The sequence below is a fragment of the Rhinopithecus roxellana genome, chromosome 14, assembly GCF_007565055.1.
Source record: "Rhinopithecus roxellana isolate Shanxi Qingling chromosome 14, ASM756505v1, whole genome shotgun sequence".
Classification (NCBI taxonomy): Eukaryota; Metazoa; Chordata; class Mammalia; order Primates; family Cercopithecidae; genus Rhinopithecus; species Rhinopithecus roxellana.
Genome location: NC_044562.1, coordinates 26,507,379 through 26,534,731, shown reverse-complemented (window position 1 = coordinate 26,534,731; position 27,353 = coordinate 26,507,379). Strand labels below are relative to the sequence as shown.

At 36.9% G+C, this 27,353-nt stretch overlaps 1 protein-coding gene across 3 annotated transcripts in view; it reads left to right on the top strand.

The window, feature by feature from the left end:
• Window positions 1–24,390, top strand: part of ACSL3 (acyl-CoA synthetase long chain family member 3) — an 80,914-nt gene extending 56,524 nt beyond the window's left edge. The window contains exons 7-16 of one of the 3 annotated variants that reach the window (XM_010355436.2): window positions 1,046–1,196; window positions 2,735–2,858; window positions 3,106–3,177; window positions 4,717–4,856; window positions 7,154–7,326; window positions 8,984–9,058; window positions 10,808–10,999; window positions 13,043–13,157; window positions 14,401–14,558; window positions 21,293–24,390. In XM_010355436.2, coding sequence (XP_010353738.1) covers window positions 1,046–1,196; window positions 2,735–2,858; window positions 3,106–3,177; window positions 4,717–4,856; window positions 7,154–7,326; window positions 8,984–9,058; window positions 10,808–10,999; window positions 13,043–13,157; window positions 14,401–14,558; window positions 21,293–21,450 — 1,358 coding nt within the window. In that variant the 3' untranslated portion in view covers window positions 21,451–24,390. The remainder of the gene's footprint in view (window positions 1–1,045; window positions 1,197–2,734; window positions 2,859–3,105; window positions 3,178–4,716; window positions 4,857–7,153; window positions 7,327–8,983; window positions 9,059–10,807; window positions 11,000–13,042; window positions 13,158–14,400; window positions 14,559–21,292) is intronic. The other 2 variants (XM_010355439.2, XM_030916446.1) reach the window with 2 other exon arrangements.
• The last annotated feature ends 2,963 nt before the right edge of the window (window positions 24,391–27,353 follow it).

Sequence of the window (27,353 nt, the reverse complement as noted above, 5' to 3'; positions counted from 1 at the left end):
AATATATCTTGATTGACAGGAGAGGAAGGGTATTCTATTGGGAGTACGTTTAAATAATTTTTTCACACTCATTTAGAAGTCCACATGTAGAGTATTTCTGGGAGTGGTTCAGATGTATCAACAATGCCAACCATGACCTATTTCTCTTTGTTCTTCTGCTGTGCCACCTCTATAACTTGTCAGCTATTGTCCTTAGGCTTGTAGTCTTCTGATTTCAAATGGTTCACATTGTCTTTTAATGCAGGACTCTGGGTGTAACCAAGTTAGTCACCACTCTGAAGCAGTGAATGATTTTTAGCAAACACCTAGATACTCTATTCTAAGCTACCTTTATTTCTTAGTTGAATTACCGGGATAATCTTGTCTCCCTGATACTTTTTTTGCCTTTCTAAAGTTAGCAGCCAAAGTGATCTTTTTTTTCACAGATAATAACATACTCTTGTTCAAAACAACATTGCTTTACATCCAGAACGTACTCCAAAGTTCTTCCCATGGCCTTTGAGGTCCTGTGTGTGGTCCCTGCTAGCCACTTGACCATTGTTTCTTGCCACTCTTCCTCTTGCTCACTGTGTTCCAGCCACACTCCTTGCTGGTCTTTAGATATGCCTAGCACATTCCTACTTTTGGGTCTTTGCATTTCCTTATTTCCTTCTAATGAGAACACTGTTCTCCCAGTTCCAGGGTTTTCATGGCTCCCTTCCTCACTTTATTCAGGCCTTTGCTAAAGTAAACTCTACAGAGACACTGTCCAGTCTTTTCCATCCAAATAGCATCTATTGTCATCTTCTCACCTTGTCTTGCAAGAAAACTTGCTATGAAGTTTTCTTCATAGGTTAATCTGTTTGTATATCCCAGTAGAATGTATCTCCCATACGTGCAGGGACTTGATCTGTTTTGCTGATCTCAGTATAATTAATATTTGTTGAATTGAGTTAAATTAACTCAGTTTGATTGAGTTATTTGATTGAATTGATAATGAAAAGAAATTGTTGATACAGCTGAATCTCATAAAAGTGTATGTGTTTGTTTTTTCTCTTCAATGCAGAAAACCAACCTCATAGCAAACCATTGCCCTCAGATATTGCAGTAATCATGTACACAAGTGGATCCACAGGACTTCCAAAGGGAGTCATGATCTCACATAGTAACATTATTGCTGGTATAACTGGGATGGCAGAAAGGATTCCAGAACTGGGGTATGTCAGAGTAAAGTAACATTGAGTAGTTAAGTATTTATGTCTGTTATAATGTTAGCATTTGTGTCATTTTATTAACATACGGCTAAATTAGTCCTTCAGAGTCTGTCTATAGTAGGCATTTCCTTAAAAAATAAAAAAGAAGATTAAAATTAATGGCAAAATAGTTACAGTTGTGAGGTTGAAAATATATCGTATAGATATATTTTTAAAAGTACAGAACTTAACTTTTTATAGTTGTAAATCCTTTAAGTTGTTTTAATCAGCTTGTATTTGCCGCTGTAGTTGTTTTTATATCTAAATACAGTTCAGGTGAACAGGTAATTTAAATTATCCACTCAGTATTTGTTGAGCTTCACTATTCGGTCTCTGATTTTTCTTGTTAATACAAACTCCAGTGATAGCAGCGGAAAGTAGAGTGGAGTGGGAAAGAGACTGATGGAGGAAACCAGATGCAAGTTTGAGGGACTGTCAAAGAAACATTGCCAGAGATGCAGTCGGTATTCTGATGACTGATAGGGTACAGTGGTTGGATATTTTTGATGCTTTTATGCACAGAAATTACAAACATACACGCACACACACACGTAATTGCTATGGGATTGAACTTGGGGATGGAGAAATGTCTCTTATGTATGCATACATTTCAGAAAAAAATAAGTGCAACAATTTTCTTACAGGTTTTTTTTTTTTTGAGGTGGAGTCTCGCTCTGTCGCCCGGACTGGAGTGCAGTGGCCAGATCTCAGCTCACTGCAAGCTCCGCCTCCCGGGTTTACGCCATTCTCCTGCCTCAGCCTCCTGAGTAGCTGGGACTACAGGCACCCGCCACCTCGCCCGGCTAGTTTTTGTATTTTTTTTAGTAGAGATGGGGTTTCACCGTGTTAGCCAGGATGGTCTCGATCTCCTGACCTCGTGATCCACCCGTCTCGGCCTCCCAAAGTGCTGGGATTACAGGCTTGAGCCACCGCGCCTGGCAGTTGCCTTCTATATTTTGGTTATGGGGGCAGCTCTTGAAGCATATACAAATACATACACATTTTCTGTATATTAAGTTCTCATTTATTACATAATCCAATTCCCAGAACAAGAGTCTTATCTGTAAAATTTCTGGCAGATAGCAGTGGGTTGGCAACCCACTAGATGTAAAGACCATTTCCTCCTTGGATGTTTTATTCTGTTCTTCAGAAGAACCCTATATTATTATTTGTTTAAGCCACTGCTTCTTCTGCCTCAGTACTTTTGCTTCAGCAGCGCTTATAATTCCTGAGTGCTTTTAAGTAGGACTGGAAACAGCACTCCTTCCTGAGAATGTCTGCCTCCTTGCTTTTAGGTTGAACTGTAATTCTTTTTCCCTAACATTCCCAGCGTCTGTCTGTCCTCTCTTTTCATCTCTCTCTCTCACAAACACACGCACACTTGACCAACAAATTGATGCCCTGGGGCCCTGCCATGTGCTTTCAAGCTTGCTCGCATTATAGGGCACTTTTGGCATAGATGGCTCCTGACTTTTGTTTCTGATGCCTCCCTTTTCTTTTAGAGAGGAAGATGTCTACATTGGATATTTGCCTCTGGCCCATGTTCTAGAATTAAGTGCTGAGCTTGTCTGTCTGTCTCACGGATGCCGCATTGGTTACTCTTCACCACAGACTTTAGCAGATCAGGTAAGTTCAGTGTCTGTGACTTGAAATACTAAAAAATCATCATGAATTTTAATGCATTTTTTTTTAGTCAGTATGACAGTATATTATGAGAATGATGGTTCATTTTAAAATGAGCTTTAGCCTTTTAAGTGCTTCTTAGACTATAAGTACATTAAAATAATTTATAATTGACTTTTTGATCTAAGAATACCATTGAATTTTAAAAATAAGGATCGCTTTATATAGATCACTTTTTCTTATTTTATAGTCTTCAAAAATTAAAAAAGGAAGCAAAGGGGATACATCCATGTTGAAACCAACACTGATGGCAGCAGTTCCGGTAAGAAGTGACCCTTATTTAATGTTGAGTATTCAAGAAGTATCACCTGCTACAAAGTATTAGTGCTAGTGAAAAATAGATTGTTGACAAGGTAGTTTATGTAGGATTTATTCCTTATTGATTATGCATATTGCCTAGGCACTATAGGATTTCTTCAGTTCTGCTTTAGCTTTCTTATTTACTAAGCACTCAACTTAATTTCAGCTTCTATATGTAATTATCAGCTCCTTTCCCTAAATGCCTTCTGGTTAAAATAAAAAATTATTTCCATGACATCTGTTTGTGAATTCATTGACACTTGAAGCCTGTTGAGAGCTAGGAGGGAAAGTGAGAGATCACCTCCTTGAAGCAAGCTGTATAGTTACCTCCTGAGTCCTCAGGGAAAGTCTGGCCTAAACACCAAACAAAGTGACAGAGAAGCTGGTGCAACTTGGAATGACTTAATAGGGAGCTGTGCGTCCTTACATAATACAGGGGCCTGGGAATAAGTCAAGGGAAATGGGACAGCAGTGATTTTCTGGCTCCTTATAACATAGGCTGAATTTGTTTGGAAATGATGGGAATTATTGTCAGATACCTAAATACTTATGTCAAGAATAATTACATAGTTACTTCAAAGTCAAATATAAATAATCAGTAGTTTTATAGTTTCTTTCTATAATTATAATTTCTTTAGTATCCTACTTAAATTCTTAGTTCACTTAAAAATGACATATAATTTAAAGTTATGGAGGAAACATTATTTTAAGTTATTAAAGTATACTTCACAGTAATGGAACTAGCCAGCAAAATGTAGCACAGACAAGGAAAACTTCCTGGTGCAATATCGAAAGACGAATAGCCAAACAAAAACCCTAAAACGTTGCTTGGTCTTTTTGTGAGCAAAGAATGTGGTTCTGTATACTTTCATAAGATAAAGTTAGGAAATTTTGAAAAACTGTTTCAGATGGTTGTTCATTTATTTTGTGAGTAGGTTTTAGTTCAGAATCAGTAAGATAAGCAAAGCAATATAAAGAATTAATATCTTACAATTTATATGAGTATCTAGATATATTTCTGCTTTTAAAAATTATTTTAACCCCGTCTCTACTAAAAACCATACAAAAAATTAGCCAGGCGTCGTGGCGGGCGCCTGTAGTCCCAGCTACTCGGGAGGCTGAGGCAGGAGAATGGCGTAAACCCGGGAGGAGGAGCTTGCAGTGAGCTGGGATCCGGTCACTGCACTCCAGCCTGGGCGACAGAGAGAGACTCCGTCTCAAAAAAAAAAAAAAAAAAAAAAAAAAAAAAAAATTATTTTTGTAGAAACTTTATTTTTAAAGTAATGGTGGTTCTATTTTAAAAGTTTGATCTTGATAGGATACATCTTTATGAAAAATTCAAAAAAGTTTTTTTTTCTTCTTGCTGAAGCACATCCACAGTTGAAGAATACGTCTTTTAAAATGCCTTAATATTGCTAAAAATATTAATCTGATGCTAAGATATGAATATGTAAGGCAGCTGTTATTATTAACTATGTAAAACTCATTTTTATACATTTAGGAAATCATGGATCGGATCTACAAAAATGTCATGAATAAAGTGAATGAAATGAGTAGTTTTCAACGTAATCTGTTTATTCTGGCCTATAATTACAAAATGGAACAGATTTCAAAAGGACGTAATACTCCACTGTGCAACAGGTAAGTAAAGACTCTCTACCTCCTTCTTTCTCCCCTTGATGATTTAATCATTTAGTTCACATTAGTAGCCCAATTAATTGAGATAGTTGTAAAAAATAAATTTATTTCATAAAGACAAGAGAACTCTTTAAAAAAATCCATCCCAGGCCAGGCGCGGTGGCTCACGCCTGTAATCCCAGCACTTTGTGAGAGGCTGAGGCGGGCGGATCACAAGGTCAGGAGATCGAGACCATCCTGACTCACATGGTGAAACACCATCTCTACTAAAAATACAAAAAGAAATTAGTTGGATGTGGTGGCGGGCGCCTGTAGTCCCAGCTACTCGGGAGGCTGAGGCAGGAGAATGGTGCAAACCAGGGAGGTGGAGCTTGCAGTGAGCCGAGATCGCCCCACTGCACTCCAGCCTGGGCGACAGCGCGAGACTTTGTCTCAAAAAAAGAAAAAAAAAAATCCATCTTGGCTGAACACGATGGCTCACACTTGTAATCTCAGCACTTTGGGAGGCCAAGGCAGGCAGATCACCTGAGGTCAGGAATTCAGGACCAGCCTGGCCAACATGGCAAAACCCCATCTCTACTAAAATTACAAAACCTAGCCGGGGTGGTGGCATGTGCCTGTAGGCTCAGCTATTAGGGAGGCTGAAACAGGAGAATCGCTTGAATTCAGGAGGCAGAGGTTGCAGTGAGCGAGATCGTGCTACTGCACTCCAGCCTGGGCGACAGCGCGCGAGACTCTTATCTCAAAAAAAAAAAAAAAAAAAAAAAAAAAAAAAGAAAGAAATCCGTCTTGACGTGGGAGGATTTCTTGAGGCCAGGAGTTCAAGACCAGCCTGGGCAACATAGCAAGACTCCTTCTCTGCTTAGCTGGGCATGGTGTCACATATCTGTAATCCCAGTTACTTCAGGGACTGAAGTGGGAGGATCATTTGGGCCTGGGAGCAATGACTACACCACTGCACACCACCCTGGGTGAAAGTGAGACTCTGTCTCTTTAAAAAACAAGCAAACCAAAAACCTGTATAACAGTATGAACACTTTAAAAAAACCTGCATTGTCAAAGTGTGTTTTCACTTAAGATTTTGCTATTTGTATGTTTGTATTTTCTGTGAACACTTAGGTAGTTTTAATTATTTTGAGAAATAGTTTCTCTTTTGCTTTTATATTTATTTCAGTATGAATATAATTAAATGTTTTGTATTTAAAGTTTTAAATGATCAGTTTTGTTTCAACCTGTATTTGTATAGTGTTAATAGAGTACATAGATTTATGATTTTATCATAAAATAGCTTAGAAGTTAGAAAATGGAAGTATTACATTCAAAGTATTTTTATGGGAATATTAATATAGTTTTCAGATGCTTCACATAATTTAGAACTTTGTAAGTTTTTATCCTGCCTAACGTTACTTATTTCTTCAGTGAGTTGTAAAGTCGGCCCTCTGTATCGACAGGTTCCACATCTTTAGATTCAACCAACCATGGATCAAAAATATTCTGGGGAGAAAAACAATAGACTATAACAATACAACAATGAAAAAGACAAATAATACAGTATAACAACTATTTACATAGAATTTATATTGTATTAGGTATTGTAAGTAATCTAGAGATAATTTAAAGTATTTTGGAGGATGTGTGTAGGCCTTATGCAAATACTATGCCATTTTATATAAGGGACTTATACATCTGAGGATTTTGGTATCCAAAGGATACTACCTCTCCTTTTTGATCAAGGTAGCATGCAATCTTTTTATTAGTGTGTTTTCAGAAGCATCAATTAGATGTTTAACTGGTTTCCCTTTTTTGATGCTTCACAGATAATTTACTAGATTATTTTTAACAATAAACATTTCAAAGCTTGAATTAGTGAAACTTTAAAAACAGATTGTTGTATGCAAATTATACACATTTCTAATAAAGTACATTAAAGCAAAAATTAATTTGATTTTAATGTATTTCATAAAGAGGATTGTTCAGTACTGATATATGATAAATATTTTATGTAAATAATAATATAAAAGTGGCTATAAGCAAGGGTTTTCCTGTCACTATATAAAACTAAACCTGACAATTCAAATTTTAATATTAATTGAAAAGCTCTTAAGAGGAAATCATAAATTCTTTACCTTTTTGAACTTCAAAAAATTAAGATTTGGGGCTCAAGAGAATCTCCACGTTGGCTGTGTGACCTTGGATAAGTCACTTCATCTCAAAATCTCTCATATCAAAACGGGATTAGTTTCAGTGATTTGGAAAATCCCAGTTTTAAAATCCCATGTTTCTCTAATTTTTTTCTTTAGCTTTGTTTTCCGGAAAGTTCGAAGCTTGCTAGGGGGAAATATTCGTCTCCTGTTGTGTGGTGGCGCTCCACTTTCTGCAACCACGCAACGGTTCATGAACATCTGTTTCTGCTGTCCTGTTGGTCAGGGATACGGACTCACTGAATCTGCTGGGGCCGGAACAATTACAGAAGGTAGTGTTCTCCATATCAGAGGCTGGAGTGTGATGCCAGATGTTTTGTTGGGGGTATGGGATACTTTCTGCAAATATATAGGAGAAGAGTAGTAAGGTGTTTGTGAGGCAGAATAATGGTAAATCCCAAGTACTATGATCATTGATACCAATTTTTAGAATGTATTAGCTGCATCTAGAGTAAATAATTCATCTAGAGAAGTTTTTATATCAAGCTCTGATATGTAATATTAAAAACCACTTAGCATTCTGGAAAAGAAACTTTAGTTGACTGTTTTGTGTACATTTATTTTCACACATCAGTGATTAAATTTTTATGTAGGAAAATTAAGGTGCTTTTGTATATTTGTGTAGTAAGTACATTAAGGCTCAGGTTCAGAAATGTTTATGAGGATTTCTGTAAGTGTTAGAAAGGAGCTAGGTTCAGGTCTAGGGAATATTATTACCAGAGTTTATGATGTTGTTGTGGTTGAGGAGGAGATCTACCAACTAATTAGCAGTTCTGAGATGAATCACATAGGTCCTCTTGTGTCCCTTTTATGGGAGAAAGTTATTTTGCTTTCCGGTACAAGATACAGCTATGCTTCTCCTGCTTTGTATTTGCTATATACAGATAGATACAAAACCTCATAACTGATTTTTCCCTATTTATTTTGAGTGCCTCTGTATACCATTTTCATGTATTACTTCATTTTTCTGTTTTTCGGTTATGTTTTCTGTGTTTTATGTATTTTTGGAAGCTACTTCTAAGTCATGTTTTGTAGGAAATAAGCAATCTTCAAATACATGCTTATAGGATTTCTTCTGAGGATCCTTAATTTCTTCTATTTTTAAGATTCAAATTGAATGATTAATCAGTAACAATTTATGTTGTAAATAAAAGTCTTTAAAGTGTTAAATATCAGCCTTTCATTTCTGATATTTGGTCTTTGAAGAGGAAACATAATGCAGTAGTAATTCATAATAGTAGAGGGTTCTTTCCTCACATCCTTGAAAGCTACCAGTCTGTTTCTTCAGCCTGGCTCTTGAGCTATTGCTGTATTAATTTTAAACAGGGTATGATAGCATAAGCTGATGGAACCCTGCAGAGATCTCACTTTGAAATGGTGATGCATTACATGGGAAAAGATTAGAGAGGTGTTTTGTACTGCACGTCTGTGAGGCCTAATAAGAAAGTAAAATAGATGTAAACCATTGCTTTCATCATCCTTTAGGACAGGGACTTCAAACTCATGAACCAGGCAGCTACCTATTTAAATGAGTCAAGTGGGCCCTAATGTAAGACAATGTGATGGGTAAGGATTGATTCTGGGGGAACAGGAGCAGGCATGCCCTGTCTAACAGAGGCTGTCAGTTCTGCTGTTCCCGAAATGTGGGCCCATTGTTGCTGGTGATTCCACACTTACATCTAAAATTTCCTGATTTTTAAGAATGGCAATAACTAATTAAAAAAAAAAAAAAAATCCTCAATGTAGGCCAGAAAATACGACTCTGGCAGGCTTCACGGCCTGTGCTTCACCATTATGTGACTTCTACTTTTAAAGATTCTCTGGGGATATCTCAGCCTTGGGATAAATACTCATTTTTGGTAATTTAGAAAAATGAAGCAATGTATTATCTACTGTTCTCAAATACCTTTTTTTTCATTTAATTCCTAGTGTGGGACTACAATACTGGCAGAGTGGGAGCACCATTAGTTTGCTGTGAAATCAAATTAAAAAACTGGGAGGAAGGTAATAAACTTAACCACAGAGCATTAATTTTTAAAGTATTACACTTTAAAATTAGAATCACTTTAAAATTAGTGCTTCACTTTCTTCCTTTAGAATGTAAACACCCATAAGTGCTCATTTTTGTCCTTTGTAATAGACGTGTTTTATCTCGAACTATATGAATGCGTTTATGTGTTTATTTTTCTTGTTTCAAAGATGTTTCTGAGGAACTGTAATTGTTTTTATTTTACTTATTACATAGATGCAAGTGAGAATTATGGCAAAAACTTGAGAAATGTACTAGTGAGTGAATAATGTCAGTAAATTAGGAGTGATCATAACTTTATTTTGCAGAAGTAAAATTTTAAAATTTATGAAATTGTGGATTTTTACATAATTTTTTTTCTTTCTTTTTTTCTGAGGGCATCAACCTTGTATTATCAGAAGGACATTTTTACTGTAATTCCATAAAAGTCTGTTTATCCTCATGCCATTTAAAATAATGGTCACTTAAAAATTTGTTTGATCCTGTTAAAATACACAGATCATCAAAATACACAAATTTTATTGTGATGCACCTTTCCTCTACATCAAGTAAAGATAGAGATCAAGTAAAGATAAAGATTCTGGCTGGGCACGGTGACTCACTCCTGTAATCCCAGCACTTGGGGAGGCCAAGACGGGTGGATCACGAGGTCAGGAGTTTGAGACCAGCCTGACCAACATGGTGAAACCCCGTCTCTACTAAAAATACAGAAATTAGCCAGGTGTGGTGGTGCGTGCCTGTAATTACAGCTACTCGGGAGGCCTCGTGAGGCAGGAGAGTCACTTGAACCTGGGAGGTGGAGGTTGCAGTGAGCTGAGAATGCACCACTGCACTCCAGCCTGGGTGATAGAGTGAGACTCTTGTCTCCAAAATAAATAAATAAATAAATGAATAAATAAATAAATAAGTAAGTAAAGATTCCAAGGCTTGGATGTCTTTTAGCTATCTTTAGCAGAATTAGTGAAAATATTTAATAAATTTAGGCTTGGAGTCATTTTGAAATTATCTGTGAGAATAAATCTTAATATGTAGTAACTCACTTTTTTTTTTTTTTTGACACGGAGTTTCGCTCTTGTTGCCCAGGCTGGAGTGCAGTGTCAGTGGTCTTGGCTCACTGCAATCTCCACCTCGTGGGTTTGAACGATTCTCCTCCCTCAGCCTCCCTAATAGCTGGGATTACAGGCATGTACCACCACTGCAGGCTAATTATTGTATTTTTAGTAGAGATGGGGTTTCACCATGTTGACCAGGCTGCCCTCAAACTCCTGACCTCGGGCGATCCACCCTCCTTGGCCTCCCAAAGTGCTGTGATTACACACATGAGCCACTGCGCCCAGCAGTAACTCATTCTTACATAGGGATTTGTTCTATTAATTGCATGACTTAATACTTTTATCAGTTTATCAATATGATATTTAAGACAATGCAGAATCTTTCAAATTTGTCTTCTGTTGTATTTATAATTTTATACAACAAATGGAAGATGTTGGATTTTTCTTGGAATAGAAGTTTGAAAACATAAATGCTTATGGTTTAGCAACTGAGATTTTGTGCCTACTGTTAAATTGATAAACTTTGCTCATTCACAGTGTCTGCCTTTTTTCCTTTGGGAAGTTCTAATTGGATTAAAATAGATGACTCTATTTAGAAACTAATAGTTTCAAATTTTCTTGTGTTGTGTTTAGCTCAACTCAAAATAATTAACTCAATTATTATTTTATTAGGTGGATACTTTAATACTGATAAACCACACCCCAGGGGTGAAATTGTTATTGGGGGCCAAAATGTGACAATGGGATACTACAAAAATGAAGCAAAAACAAAAGCTGATTTCTTTGAAGATGAAAATGGACAGAGGTGGCTCTGTACTGGGGATATTGGAGAGTTTGATCCTGATGGATGCTTAAAGATTATTGGTAAGTCATCTAATGTATTTTTGAAAATGAATGTTTCTGAAATAGTTTACACAAGAGGTACAGTGTATTTAGAGAAGATGTTTAATAATATAAATCTTTATGTAATCTTAGTTTGGGTTGTTGCATCACTCCTTTAATATAAAATATTATGGACTGTAGAATTTATGAGGCCTGACGTGTTATGAGTTCTCAAAGATGGTTCAGCAGCAGTGGTATTTTAAATTACTGTTAGATAACCCTTAGTCATTCTTTCCTGCCTGCGTTTCTGACATCTAGAGGTTAGTGGATGGAGCTCTCACAGTCTGAACTGCACCCGTGCCTTGCCCAGGAGAACAAAGGAAAGCCAGGCAGCTCAAGTGCTGTGACTCAAATGGCTTGAAAAATACCTTATTCTGCTCCTTTTAGGTTCTTTTTTTTTTTTTTTTTTTTGAAGTTAATTGCATTTCAATTAGCCATGCATGGTGTCTTTGTCGGGCACCCATAATCCGAGCTACTGGGGAGGCTGAGGCAGGAGAATGGCGTGAACCTGGGAGGCGGAGCTTGCAGGGAGCAGAGATCACACCACTGCACTCCAACCTGGGCGACAGAGCAAGACTCCGTCCAAAAAAAAAAAAAAAAGTTAATGGCATTTCTGTCCCTGTCTTGCTAACTGGAAACTCGGGAGGAGACTCAAGACTAGTCTCTTCAGTCAGCTTCCCATGCCTGTTTTATATGTCACTAGTTTATTTTATGAGCTATGTCTCAAAATCCTACTCTTCTGTCTTTGTCTCTCTTACCTGATCCTTGGTCAGGCGTATACCTTCTGCCACCCTCTCCCAAGAATTTCTTCTCTGTCGCCATGCTTACCTCCTTAAACACACCCTCTCACTGCCACCATGTAATCACTAAACACGGATCTTACCAGCCACAACCATTTAATGTCTCCTTGAAGCTCAGTGCAGGGTGCCCCTGTTAACATTCTTTGCGTCTTCTCCTTCATCATCAGTTGTTTCCTCCTCCTCCTTGATGCAGCTGAAATTAGAGCTGATATTTTTCTGGCTTTTGCCAGTGTTGTTCCACCTGACTACCTCTCACTCTTCCCTTAGGACTCAGCTCAAGTGGCTGAGCATAGTGACTCAGGCCTGTAATCCCAGCTACTCAGGGGGCTGAGGTGGGAGAATCACAGGAGCCCAGGAGGCCGTGATTGTGCCACTGTACTCCAGTATGGGCAACAGAGTGAGACCCTATCTCAAAATCTCAAAACCAACCAACCAACCCTCAGCTCAGCCCTCACTTGCAAGAATTTTTTCCGAATCCCCAGGTTGGAGAGTCTTAACCCTTAGCGCTACCATTGTAGTACCAGTGTATTGAAGTAGTATGTTTTTGCATTATGCATGTCTCCAGATAGATTGTGAGCTTGCAGATGGCATTGAATATCTTCCTCACCTGCCTGGTACTAATGGATACCAGGAATAAACCCCTTCAGAAGAACATACTTGAAACCCTGCTAATGGAGTCCATTAAGTAGAAATTATTGGTTTTCTTTCTTTATGTTTTTTGAGATGTAGTCTTGCTCTGTCACCCAGGCTGGAGTGCAGTGGCATGATCTCAGCTCACTGCAACCTCCGCCTCCTGGGTTCATGCAATTCTCCTGCCTCAGCCTCCTGAGTAGCTGGGATTACAGGTGTGCGCCACCACGCCCAGCTAATTTTTGTATTTTTAGTAATGACGGTGTTTCACCATGTTGGCCAAGGTAGTCTCGAACTCCTGACCTCAAGTGATCTGCCTGTCTCGGCCTCCCAAAGTTCTGGGATTACAGGTGTGAGCCACTGTACCTGGCCTGTTTTTCTTTTAAAAACATGTATTTAGCAGTACAAAAATTAGGGCCTAATTGTAATATGTGCTTTTAATTTCAGCATAACCATTAATGCTTAATTTTGCAAAGTTTTAAATAATTTGATAGCAAATTACTTAGAGAATGGCCAGTATTTATATATGCATTAAATGTTATTAATATTATTACTCATTGTTTTCTCCTCTCCACCTTTCTTCTCTGTTTTGCAGATCGTAAAAAAGACCTTGTAAAACTACAGGCAGGAGAATATGTTTCTCTTGGGAAAGTAGAGGCAGCTTTGAAGAATCTTCCACTAGTAGATAACATTTGTGCGTATGCAAACAGGTAAGAACATGGAATTCGTACTGCTTTTACTTAAAACATTTGATGTCCATAGACTTTTCCTACCTGTATGGACCTTCTTTGTAAAAATGTTCCGAGAACTCTTCCTATCTGTTGCTTGTGGGAACAGCCTCCTTCTCATTCCAGCCATTAGCTGACTCTCCTTGTAAGGCTTCCTTGATCTTTCTGTCTGTGTCTATTTTCCGCTTTACGTCTCACTGCAGTGTCCCATGTAGGGAGGTGAAGAAACTAAAACCTTCCTTCCTGCTGCCTTGGTACCCCTACCTACCTGTCCCTCAGGAGGGGAAACTTCACAGAACTACTCCAGAGGAATAGGGAGTAAAAAAGTGGCAGTGAGCAGTGTGCTGCTTAGTGCTTTCCCCTACTCTACACTTGAGCCTACTCGGCACTCCAGGCAGATCTTGGGGCTCCTACTGTAAGCTGTATTAAGCTGCAGCCTAACACACAGCATCCCCACCTCATGATGATGATGAGGGGGCTGGGAACCTGTCTACGACGGTTGACATGAATTATTATGAGAAAACAAAATCTGTTACCAGAAAAACTAATTTAGAAACAGACGTTGGGGGTACAGCCTAAGTTAGAAATGAATTGTGTTTGTTTATAAATGATTCCAGTCTTTAGCCATTTAGTATTTTCTTTAGTGATGATACGGTTCTGAATTTATTTATGTGATGGTAACCAGAAGTATCCTCTTCCTGATGTTACTGTTTTATGGCCTTCGAAAAAGTATCTGCCTTCATTGGGCATAGAGTTCTCTATCAATACAAATTCTCGTGATAAATAAAAAAAAAAAATGAATATATTCACGTCGTTTTGATTCATTGCCGAATTTTTTAGATAGTTTTAAATTTATGTTAAAGTTTTTTAAAACACGTGCTATGAAATACTGGTAATCAGGGTTTAAAGATGAATTTTCTAATATTTGTAACTTTTTAAATGTGTACATGGCACTCTTCGTAACAGTTTTTCATAGTGGAAATTTATCATGAAATGTCAGATTGAGATTTATTTAGCAATGAACTCTGCCAAAGCATTGGAACATATTATAAGTCAAACAGTAAAACTGGCAGTTGCATGAAATGGGTGTACCAGTGCCAAGTATGGCACATGCGTTTAAAAAAATTAGTGAGGAGTTATTTACTACTTGTCACTGCAATAATAACTGCAGTTAACACAGTATACCATTTTGTTCCTTATCTAAGTTATCCTTTCTATATTTCAGTTATCATTCTTATGTCATTGGATTTGTTGTGCCAAATCAAAAGGAACTAACTGAACTAGCTCGAAAGAAAGGACTTAAAGGGACTTGGGAGGAGCTGTGTAACAGTTGTGAAATGGAAAATGAGGTACTTAAAGTGCTTTCCGAAGCTGCTATTTCAGGTGAGTATTCGGTTAGACTGATAGAACTGAGATGGGAAGAGAGTACTTACATGCATTCAACCTGTTTTAAGGTTTAGGGTTCATCACTTTCTGCTCAGAAACCATTTCTACCATTAGTATATGGAAGAGTAAACTTATCAGTCCCCCGTTCAAGCCCTGCTACACAAATTATCCTCTCCTACCAAACTGATGTACACGTATCTTGAATGTTCTTGTCTCTGCAACCTTTGCTTTCTGGGTTGACCCTTTCTCTTTTCTCAGCTGTTCTTCAAGGCCTTGCCCAGTTTCCTGGCCACACTAGCCCATAGTGATCAGGCCAGAACTGCTTTTGAAACTTTCTACAGTGTTAGAGTACTGGTAGTTGGTTGTACTGATAGCTTCATAACCCTTTTTGGTGGGGTGAGGGGTGCCCAAGACTAGTTTAATATTTTTGGTTTAATCAAAACATCTGTGTCTTTTGAGTTGTTGGGTGAAGCATAAAACAAGCATGAATTATTTTTTATTTTTCATTTATTTTTTTAAGAGACAGGGTCTCTTCTGTTGCCCAAACCAGAATACAGTGACACAATCATAGCTTACTGCAACCTTGAACTCCCAGGCTCAAGCGATTCTTCCCCTCAGCCTCCCAGGTAGCCAGGACTACCAGTGCATGCCACTGTGCCAAGCTAATTTAAAAAAAAAAAAAAAAAATTTTTTTTTGTTTCGTTGTTGAGATAAGATCTCACTATATTGGCCAGGCTGGTCTTGAACCAGCCTGGCTCCAGCGATCCTCCCAACTTAGCTTCCTGAGTACCTGGGACTACAAGCATGTGTCACCATGCCAGGCTCCAGCATTTACTTTTTAGTCTCTTCACATTTCAGTAATGTCAGATTCCACTCAGTCTTTTAAGTCAGCCTGTGGTACATGCCTTATTGGTTTTGCTCATAGTGTATATTCCTTTGGAAACCACTCCTGAAATACTTTTAATCTTTGAAGACTCAAACCTTGTGTATTATTTCTATGTTTACTTTTACAAGTTAGAGTTAATACATCTTTTTTTACTCCCAAGGCACTTTATGTCTTTAATTTTGCGTATTTCTTTCTTTTATTGTAGTAAAAATCTCATAACATTCAATTTACTATCTTAACATTTTAAGTGTACAATTCAGTAGTGTTTAGTGTATTTACATTATTGCACAACTGATCTTTAGAACTATTTCATCTTGCAAAACTGAAACACTATACCCATTACACCAATTCCCCTTCCCCCTCTCTCCCTTCCCTCCACCTTTTTACTTTCTGTTTCTAAAATTTTGACTACTTGAGGTGCTTCATACGTGTGGAATCATACAGTATGTATTCTTTTGTGACTGACTTATTTAGGGTAGCATATCTTCAGGGTTTATTCGTATTGTACCATGTGATAGGATTTTTCTTTTTTAGGGTGCATATAATATTCCATTGTATGTATATTGCACATTTTCTTTATCCATTCATCTATGGACATTTGTGTTGCTTCTACCTCTTGGGTATTGTGAATAATGCTGTGATGAACATAGATGTGCAAATATGGCTTTGAGATGCTACTTTGAATTATTTTGAATGTATACCTAGAAATGAGATTGTTAGATCCTATGGCAATTATTAATACTGTATTTAATTTTTTCAGGAAACTCTGTACTCTGTTCCATAATGACTATTGATTTACATTCCCACCAACAGTATTAAGGGTTTCCATTTCTCCATATCCTCACCAACATTTGTTATAGATATATATTTTTTTCTAATATCCATTCTAAGAGACGTGAAGTGATACCTCATTGTGGTTTTTGATTTGCATTTCTCTTTTTATTAGTTACGTTGGGCTTCTTAGATATACTTGTTGGCCATTTACATATCTTTTGCAGAGAATTGTCAATTCAAGTCCTTTGCCCATTTTTAAATCAGGATCCCCCTGCCCCCAACCTCACCCCTATAGTTAAGTTGTACAAGTTTCTTATAAATTCTGAACATGTATTAGTCTGTTCTCACACTGCTATAAAGACATACCAGAGACTGGGTAATTTATAAAGGAAAGAGGTTTAATGCACTCACTTCTGCATGACTGGGGGAGGCCTCAGAAAACTTATTGTACAATTACGGCAGAAGGGGAGAGGAAGAGAGAAGCAAAGACACATCTTACATGGCGGCAGGCGAGAGAGCAAATGAAGAGAGAGAGCGAAGGGGGAAGAGCCCCTAAAAAACCATCAGATCTTGTGAGATCTCACTCACCGTCATGAGAACAACATGGGGAAACTGCACCCATGATCCAGTCACCTCCCAACAGGTCCCGCTCTCGACATGTGGGGATTATGGGGATTATAATTTGAGATGAGATTTGGGTGGGGACCCAGAACCAAACCTTATCAGGACATTGCATTTATTCGTGTCTTTTAAAATTTCTTTTAGCAACATTTTGTAGTTTTCAGGGTGCAAGTCTTCACCTCCTTGGTTAGGTTTATTCCTAAGTATTTCATCCTTTTTGATGCTACATTAAATGGTATTGTTTTCTTAATTTCTTTTTCAGAACAGTTACTGTTAGTGTATAGACATGCAGTTGATTTTTCATGTTGATTTTTTTTTTTTTATCCTGCAACTTTGCTGGAATCTTTATTGGTTATAAAGGTTGTGTGTGTGTCTTTAGAGTTGCCTGCATATAATCTATTTTCTTATTGATCTTCTGATTGTTCTACTCATAAATGAAAGTGGAGTATTGAAGTCTCCTACTACTATTGTGCTGCTTTCTGTTCCCCCTCCAGTTATGTCAGTGTTTGCTTCATATATTTAGAAACTCAAGTTACATGTATATTTATAATTGTTATATCATCCTGGAGAATTGACTCTTTTATCATTATGTTATAATTAATGTCCTTCTTTGTCTCTTGTGACAATTTTTGTTTTAAAGTCTGTTTTATTTAAGTATGGCCATCCCCTCTAGGTTCTTATTTTCATGGAATATCTGTTTTCATCCTTCACTTTAGGCTATGCATGCCCTTAGATCTAGAGTGTGTTTCTTGTAGGTGACATATACTTGGGTCTTGTTTTATATTCAGTTGGTCAATCTGTATCTTTTAATTGGGCATTTAATCAACATTTACATTTCAGGTAATTATTGATATGAAAGACTTTTCATTTCTATTTCCATTTTGTTAACTATTTTCTGTATATCTTGTAGCTTTTCCTCTCTTGCTGCCTTCTTTTGTTTTGTTGATTATTTGTGTGTATAATTACATTCTTTGATTCCCTTGTCTTTTTTCTTTGTGTATGTTCTATAGACATTTTCTTTGTGGTTGTCAATGCAGTTACATAAAACATCTTAAAATTATAACAGTCTATTTTAGTTTGATAACAGCTTAATCTTCCATCTCATATAAAAACTTGAATCTTTTATATCTCTGCTACTCCCTCAAAAAAGACCTTTTTATTGTATAATCATTAATATAGATTCATAATTACTTTTTATGTCTTTGTTTTTAAAATTCTGTACAGATTTAAATGTGACTTATGCACCTATATCAGATTACTGTCAGAATTCTATATTTGCCTGTGTATTTACCTTTACCGAGGAGTCTTGTAGTTTCTTATGGTTTTGTGTTACTGTTTGTTTTCATTTTGCTTTAATTTGAAGTATTAATTTTTGTAGGGCAGGTCTAGTGGTGATAAACTCCCTCTACTGTTGTTTATCAAGGAGTCTTAATTTTTCCTTTATTTTTGAAGGACAGGTTTAGGTTACAGTATTCTCGTTTGACAATTTTTTTTTTCTTTCAGTATTTTGAATACTACTACTTTCTAACCTGCCAGCTTTCTGCTGATGAATGATAGTTCAATGAGAGCTTCCTTGTATGTGATTAGTCATTTTTCTGTTGCTGCTTTCAAGATTTTTTGTGACTTTTGACAGCTTGATTACAAGTGTGTTTTGGTGTAGTTCTCTTCCTAGTAGAGTGTTTTGAGCTTCTTGAATTTATACTCCCATTTCTCTTCTCAGATATAGGAAGGTTTTGGCCATGATATCTTCAAATAGGCTTTGTGCTCCTTTCTCTCTTCTTTTTCTGAACTCCTGTAGCAAGCATTTTCCACTTGATGGTGTCCCATTCGTTCCTTAGGTTCTCTTCATTTTTACATTTTTGCTCCTCTTAGTCATTTCAGAAGTCCTGTCTTTGAGTTCATAGATTCTTTTTTCTACCTGGTCAAGTCACTGTTGATCCTCTAGAGAATTTTTCAATCCATTTATTGTATTTAGTTCCAGAATTTCTATTTGGTTCTTCATTTAAAAAAATTTCTTTCATTTATATTTTCATTTTGTTCATGCATTGTTTTCTTGTTTTTTTTTTCAGGTGTCTATCTGTACTCTCTTATAAATCATTGAGCTTTCTTATGACAGTAATTTTGAATTTGGTAATTCATCTATCTCCATGTCTTTCTGTGGTTTATTTCTAGAGGTTTAATTTGATCTTTTGATAGCCTATGTTTTTCTGTTTCTTTGTATGTCTTTATTTTTGTTGGGATGTCAGCATTTGAAAAATCAGCTGCCTTTCTCTGTCTTACAGTCTGCTTTTGTATTGAGAGGACTTTGTCCAGTCAGCCCTACTACGAGTTCTAGAGCCAGCCATCTTAAGCCTATTCTGAGGCTGTGTCCTTTTTGGGTTTGTCGGGTACAATCTTAATTGAAGAGATCTGCTGGTTTCTACTCAGGAGCTCCCTCTGGTGTCTGCCTGTGATATTGTGGCCTCACTGGTGCTATAGTTAGCCATGGTACTGGTACTGGAGCTCTATCTAGTGTCTGTGATACTGCAGCCTCTGGTACATGTTAATCTTTGTTCTTGACAGTTCCCAACCTAGTGCCCTGTTCCTGTTATTTAGATTCAGGAAAGACAGAAGCAAGTTCCTTGCACCGAAGAAGTCAGAATATTGGGTGTATGTTCCACTCCTTCTCTTTCCTAGGGAGAAGTCAGAAGTTAGGGATTTCTTCCTTATTACTTTGTACTGTGCTGAGGGGAGAGTCTCTGGCAAGCAAATGCCTTGCATTTTTCTACCAGCCTTTGAAGTGGTTGGTTTCCTGCTGTATTGGAGTGCAGGAACCCCTTAACTAGTTTGAGTTTCTTACACAGGCAATGAATAGGCCCGTATAGCATTGTTAAATCCATGTTTCTGCAGAGGAAGGAGAGACTGCGTTTTCCTATATTGTCATCTTGCTGACATCACTCCTTAACACATTTCTTTTGTGTGTCATATGGCTAGCTGTTTACCCATTTCCCTTTGTTAGATTGCATGCCACTTGAGAGCAGAAACTCGTCATTTTTTATATTTTTAAAAGAATGTTTAGTAAAGCACTTTACATGTAGTAATAGGTTTTTAATATTTGTTGAACAAATGCTTAGAAAAATAAGTCAGTCCTAGTGATGACATACGGTTTTTCAAAACTACATCTGCCCCTTAATCTCCTTTAAATGCTTTCCTTTCTTCCCTTCCTTTCTCCTTACATTTGCACTCTCATGAATCTCCTGAGTATTAGGCAATATGTTAGGAACACAATAGTGAGCAGGCATTCTGTCTCCACATAGCTTGTAGGGAATATCCTGGTTCAGTGACATAATTTGTCTTAAACATTATTATTTTTAATTTCTGAAGTAAATGTACTCTGTATAATAAATTCAAAGAAAACAAATAGATATAAAGGAAAAAGTGAATTTCCCTATTTCTTTTCTCCTGGATACCAGGCTGTAGAGGCATGAAGTTTATAGCTTGGTATGTATCCTTCTCACATCTAGGTGCATATAAGTTTATGTAGCCAGTGCTGGAACTTTTTTTTTTTTAAACCTAACATTATGCATTATAATATATTTTTACTGCCTCTTCTATGTTTAGATATGCTTAAATACACAAACACTTAAGCATTGTGTTACAGTTACCTATGGTATTCAGTACAATAACATGCTGTGCAGGTTTGTAGCCTAGGGGCCATAGGCTATATAATGCAGCCTAGATGTATGTATATAGTAGGCTGTACCATCGACATTTGTGTAAGTTACACTATGTTGTTCCCATGATGGCAAAACTGCCAAGTGATGCATTTCTCAGAACATATCCCTGTCATTAAGAGATGCATGACTGTATTGGAGACCCTATTGGATACCTGTTGGATACCCTATTGGATATCCTATTAGGTAGCCTGTTGCCCAGGCTAGAGTGCAGTAGCGCAATCATAGCTCACTGCATCTTCAGATCTCCTGGGCTCAAGTCATCCTCCCACCTCAGCCTCCTGAGTAACTGGTATTACAAGTGTATGCCACTATACCCAGCTCCTATTTTTTATTTCTATTAAAAGTTTTTAAAAGTTATTTATTTTAGAGACAAGACAGGGTCTCACTATGTTACCCAGGCTGGCCTCAAATTCCTGGCTAAAGCGATCCTCCTGCCTGAGCCTTCAAAGTTACTGGGATTATAGGCATGAGCCATCATTTTCAGTGATAGAATTATATTCTGTTTTGTCCCTATATCATATTTTATTTAGCTCATTTTCCTCTTGGTGGGACTTGTTAAGTAGTTTCTTGTTTTACTTACCTTAGTATTTTGAGGAATGGATTCTTTAGAAGTGACATGCATGGTTCACTTGTTGGTTGTGCATTTTGATGGGTACTCAAAAAGTGGGGAAGTTACACCATTTGCTAAGAACTTAAATACCTTTTCTTTCTTTTTTTTTTTTAAATCATCTTAGCAAGTCTGGAAAAGTTTGAAATTCCAGTAAAAATTCGTTTGAGCCCTGAACCGTGGACCCCTGAAACTGGTCTGGTGACAGATGCCTTCAAGCTGAAACGCAAAGAGCTTAAAACACATTACCAGGCAGACATCGAGCGAATGTATGGAAGAAAATAATTACTCTCTTCTGGCATCAGTTTGCTACAGTGAGCTCAGATCAAATAGGAAAATACTTGAAATGCATGTCTCAAGCGGCGAGGCAGACTCCATTCCTCATATTAAACTATTACTTCTCATGACGTCACCATTTTTAACTGACAGGATTAGTAAAACATTAAGACAGCAAACTTGTGTCTGTCTCTTCTTTCATTTTCCCCACTACCAACTTACTTTACCACCTATGACTGTACTTGTCAGTATGAGAATTTTTCTGAATCATATTGGGGAAGCAGTGATTTTAAAACCTCAAGTTTTTAAACATGATTTATATGTTCTGTATAATGTTCAGTTTGTAACTTTTTAAAGTTTGGATGTATAGAGGGGTAAATAGGAAATATAAGAATTGGTTATTTGGGGGCTTTTTTACTTACTGTATTTAAAAATACAAGGGTATTGATATGAAATTATGTAAATTTCAAATGCTTGTGAATCAAATCATTGTTGAACAAAAGATTTATTGCTGTGTAATTATTGTCTTGTATGCATTTGAGAGAAATAAATATACCCGTACTTATGTTTTAAGAAATTGAGATCTTGTGAATATATGCCTGTCAGTGTCTTCTTTATATATTTATTTTTTATTAGAAAATATGAAGTTTGGTGATGCATGAAACAAAATAGCAAGAGAGGGTTATAGTTTAATAGTAAGGGAGATAGCACAGCACATGTAGCACCAGTTGATAATTAGTCTCTAGTAGCTTACTATCAGAATGTTCAATGAAGTCTTCTATTCAGCTGTCGAAACTAGAAAATGTCCAAACTTAAGTGGAAGCAATTCTGAAAGAGAGGATAGAATTTAAAAAACAAGAGTATATAAAGTTATTCTTTGAATATTTCATTGCCTATATGTACATCGAGTTATCTATATTTATAAACAAATTAGTCATGGAAAATTATTCTATCCCAAAGTCTCCTTTTAGTCTAGATAATCATATATCTCATTTGAAAATTAGTATTTTTCATAGTTTGCACTGATGCGTGTATGGATGTGTGTGAGTCAGTGGTAGCTTACTAAAAAGCACCTTATCCTTTCTACCATAACCTTTCTACACTAGAAAATGAAATAATTTAGAATGCATTTGATAATAGCATTCTCACTAAGATACATGAAAATTTAACTTTATAACCATGTGAGTTAAGATTTAATTTACAGGTTTTGATGTCAGTGTTGAATTTATTCGTGATTCAGAAACATTGCTTGTGTGATTCATAGTAAGTCTCTTCATATGTTACTGCTTGTCTGTTGTTATTTCTGGATTATCAAAAGCAATAGTGCACCAATTAAGATGTGCTCAAATCAGGAGTCAAATCATAGGCACCACATTTTTCACGTCAGACTAGTTATTTTCTTGATTCTCAGTTACTGTAGGCATCAAAAGGCAATAAAAAGAAAAAAAAAAAAAAAAGATGAACCTAGGTCTGTGTAAAGTAAGGGGAGTGTTTGGAGCAGCCAGGACTATGTAGTGTGTGTTTGGTCACATCACAAGCATCGTATGTGGAGACGTTGCAATACAGTGTTTGTTTTGTTTTAAACTTTTCTTGTATTCTTATATATTTGTATTATGTTTTGAATGCTTTAATGTTTGGGATAACTGCCAAGAAGAAGTAAAAATATTAAATGGAACTTCTATATGAGGATGCTGTGATCTAAAAATTAAATCTCGGTGGGTGGAGAGAATTTGTTTCCAATGCCTTGTCTTTAGAATAATTGCTTTCAGATGATTGAAAAAAGAGATTGTATCTAGGAAAAAAGTGTTAATGCTTCAAAGGAGAGAGACTGATAATTGTGACTGAAATAGTGTCAGATAAATATGTAGCTGATCACTGATTGAAGCATCTAATGAGGCAGGCTTAAACTTTATCTAGTTTGGTTTGTTTTCCCATATGAAGTTTATAATTCCTTTCAGTCCTAAAATGTCAGATGGCAGGTGTCAGATGCCACAGTAGAACATGAAATTAAGTAAGTAGAGTCCCCTTTTAAACAAATTTCTCTGTAAGCAAAACTATCTTTAGTGACTTATAACATCCTCTAAAATTACCCTTTGAAGAGGAAAAAATTGTTCAATGAAAAAACCACCCAATTATGACTCATATAAGAAACACTGGTTTAACCAGGAGATACTTGGGGAAGAAAACTTTAAGGAATTTCAAATTGCCAAATCTAATACAAATATTTGACAACAGGATATAGATCTAAAAGAATGGCTCTTAAGAACTATTGTTTACTGGGAATAAGCTAAGCTGTATGAAGAATTCGTAAACATTTCATGTTCCACTAAGTTTAGCAGCTTATAGCAAAGACTAGTGGCCACCTCCATTTTTCTCCCACCCCTCCTCCACTGACATCTTTCTTGCAGAAACTTCATTAAAAAGTTTTTGCTGACACAGAACAAACCTTGAAGTAGTATCTACTTTCTAAATGCGACTCTGCTTTTCAGTAGTGGATTTGATATTTGTAATGTTCTCTAAAGCTTGCAACTTTTTCAGCAACGTTTAAAAATAGATTAACCTGTAATAACTTACTTCTTTGCTGCTAAAATACTCAAGATTTTACCGTTTTTAAACAACTAGTCCCTGTGATACAACTTTGAAAAATTTTTAAGAAATCTCTGATGTGTGGGCTCCTTTTTTCCCATAAGAATTATGTACATCTGTGATGTTTTACAGGGGGATCCACTTTTAAACAGTGTACATATTGGACCACACTGAAATGTCGTATGTCCTTTCTCTACTTAAAATTGGTTATTTACTGTGAGTTCATTTCTGATGTATTCTTGGTTGTTGCTGTTTTCTGCCTGAAGACATGTAAATCATAAAGAGCTACATGGTATGGACTATTTATTTGTAATTTGACTTGAAGTTTGAAGAATAAAGATATATAAAAATTGAAGTTTCTGATATTAAAACTGTTAATATATTGGAATTTTTTTTTTTTTTTTGGTTTTGTTTTTTAGGAAAAACTCTTCCCATAAAAGTGAAACTTTGACATTCCTGAAATACTTGTTGAAGAAGGAGTTTGGGGAATTTTTCATCCTGGCCTAACAACCTAACCAAAGGAAAGCTTTTTATTCTAGAAATTCTGTTAATAATCTGTTTCCTAGCCTTCATATGTTCTAAGTTTTCCCTAACCCTCTCTGAATTCCTCCTTTCCATTCTTCCTTTTTTGTTTTGACTGCCCAGAAGATATACTATCAGCATTTTAAATTCCAAAATATTCATACAGCATAAAGTCTTGAGATGGTAAATTAAAATTTGGCATCAAAATTAATGGGGTAGAATCTACAATGTGGCAGAAATATCTAAACTTATGCCAACATTTAATCCAATGATTGTGGGAGGAAGAGATGTATCATGCTGTATTGGAAACGAATCTCCCTCACCCATCCCATCTTTGACTGCCAGTCAATATTTGTGGGTGTATGTAACTTTATCATAGCATACTTTTGTCTCTGTGTAATCCTGTAACAAAACGAGTTAAAGGTATCTTTACATAAACATTTGGCATCTTCTCTCTTGTGTGTTTTGCATTAACTTAGTTGTGCCTAATTTATCTTCATTAACTTTGCTCAGGTTATTCTTTTAAACATTGGTAACAATATTTCTACCACACCAAATATGCAAATGATTTTAGAATGAGGCTGGTCTATAGTGTCATGGAATGGTTTTTATAGCATAAGGTTATATGCTGATATATAGCCTGATTTATTTAATAACATTATCTTCAATCTGATAAAATCTGCCTCTGTTTTCTTCCTAATTAGTTGGTCCACACGCAAGCATATAGTCCGCAAGGGCCTGTCCATCTCAGAATTGCCTCTGTAAACCAGATGCCTTAACATAGTGCATGCATGGCCCCCAGAGGAGGTGTTCAGTAACTGGTTTTGAGTGAATTAAAATGTTAACAAAATTATAACAGTGCATACGTATCCTCTAATGTTACATGCCTATTTCTGGTTTGGATTTTTCAAAATGCTTTTCAGCAAACCCTTCCCCATTAGTGTCTTTATTTAGTGCTTTTGAATTATGTTGCCTTTGGTGGGGTTCATTCAAAAGCAACTTCCTGCATTTGGTGATTTTTTTCTTAGATTCATTCTCATTTGTTTGTGAAGAAAGGTTGTTCTGTGTGGGTTTTTTGTTATTCTATAAAAAAGTGACTTTTCTGCATGGATTACTTTTATAGAAACAAGGTTTGTCTCCCATATGAATGTTTTGATGCTGAAAGTTTTTCCATGTTAGTGCACTTACAGTTTTTCTCTGGAATGTATCTTCTTATGTTGAGAGCGAAGAGCTATAGCTATGGGTTTTCCCACACTGTCTGCCCTTGTAGGGTTCTTCTCAGTGTGATTTCTTTCGTGTTTAATCAAGCTACAAGCTACAAGGGAAAAATTCTCCACATTGACCACATTTGTGGAGTTTCTCTAGTATTAATTCTTTACTAGTTACTAAACGACGCTTTTTGCTAAAGATTTCCCCTCTTGATATTCGTAGGTTATTGGTTTTTAACTTGTATGAGCTCTTACATGTTAAATAAGGGAGGAGCAGTCTTTAGAGATTTTAGATAATTTATGTTCATAGGATTTCTTGCCTGTATGATTTTTCACATGTTGATTAAGGCAGTAGTTCTCAAACTTTCTGGTTTCAGGACCTCTTTCTGACATAAATTATTGAGGACTCCAGAATGTTTGTTTATGTGGCTTATATCAATATTTCTTTGTAAAGGGTTTGTACTTTATCATGAAACGTGTAGAAGTAAATCATTCACTTTGATTTTTCTTCATGACCATAATCATATTAAGAATACAAAAAGTATCAGAGAGCGGCAAAGAATAGGGATTCATTAGGAGGGCTGTGTGTATGCCTTCCCCACCCCTGACTCCCAAGAAAAAAGATCATAGCTGTCAGAAGAAAATAGCTTTGCAAGATTTGTTCTGTGATAAAGGCAAAATTCCACATTTTTCCTCAAAATAGAAATGAAAAACCTGTAACTACGTTGTCCGAATAATTTGATGCCCCAACTTTCAAATGTCTATGTATAAAAGCCTATAGCTCCAACACCCTACCTAGCCCTGTCTCTTTGTCAACCCCATGACCATATTCTGGGCCCTGTTGCCACTCAGAAGGTCCTCGTCTGGAATCTGGGACGAGGAGGATGTTGAAGACTTGAAAGTCCAAATGCCTTTAATGGGGGCCTGGAAGGATGGGCTTTCAGGCCTGGTAGGAAAGGAACAGTGTTGTGTGGGAAGGTGCTCACATATAAAATATCCAGCTGTAACAATTCGGCAATGTGCTGCCCTCGAAGCTCCCAAACCCGCTGTGGGTCACGTGCCCCGTCCGACGACCTCCGTGAGTGGCCAGGGCACAGTCCCTTATTGTACTAGATGCTCTGCCTGCCTTGTGTAATACCTCTCTGCTCAGCCTTAGCGGTAACGCCATCCTCACTCCAGTCCTCTCTTGGTTTGAATATTTTGGATGTCTTGAGAGCACTGGGACAAGAACTCCGAGATTTTTTTTTTTTTTTCTTTTTCTGAGACAGTGTCTCACTCTGGCCCAGGCTGGAGTGCAGTGGTGTGATCTCAGCTCACTACAACGTCCACCTCCCGGGTTCAAGTGATTCTCCTGCCTCAGCTGGGATTACAGGTGCCCACCACCACGCCCAGCTAATGTTATATTTTTAGGAGAGACGGGGTTTCACCATGTTAGCTAAGCTGGTCTCGAACTCCTGACCACAGGTGATCCACCTGCCTTGGCCTCCCAAAGTGGTGGGATTACAGGCATGAGCCACCGCGCCTGGCCTTAGAATTCTTTTAAATGCTTCCACAAATGTAGGAAAAGATGGCCATTTGGTAGCCATGGTCAAAAAT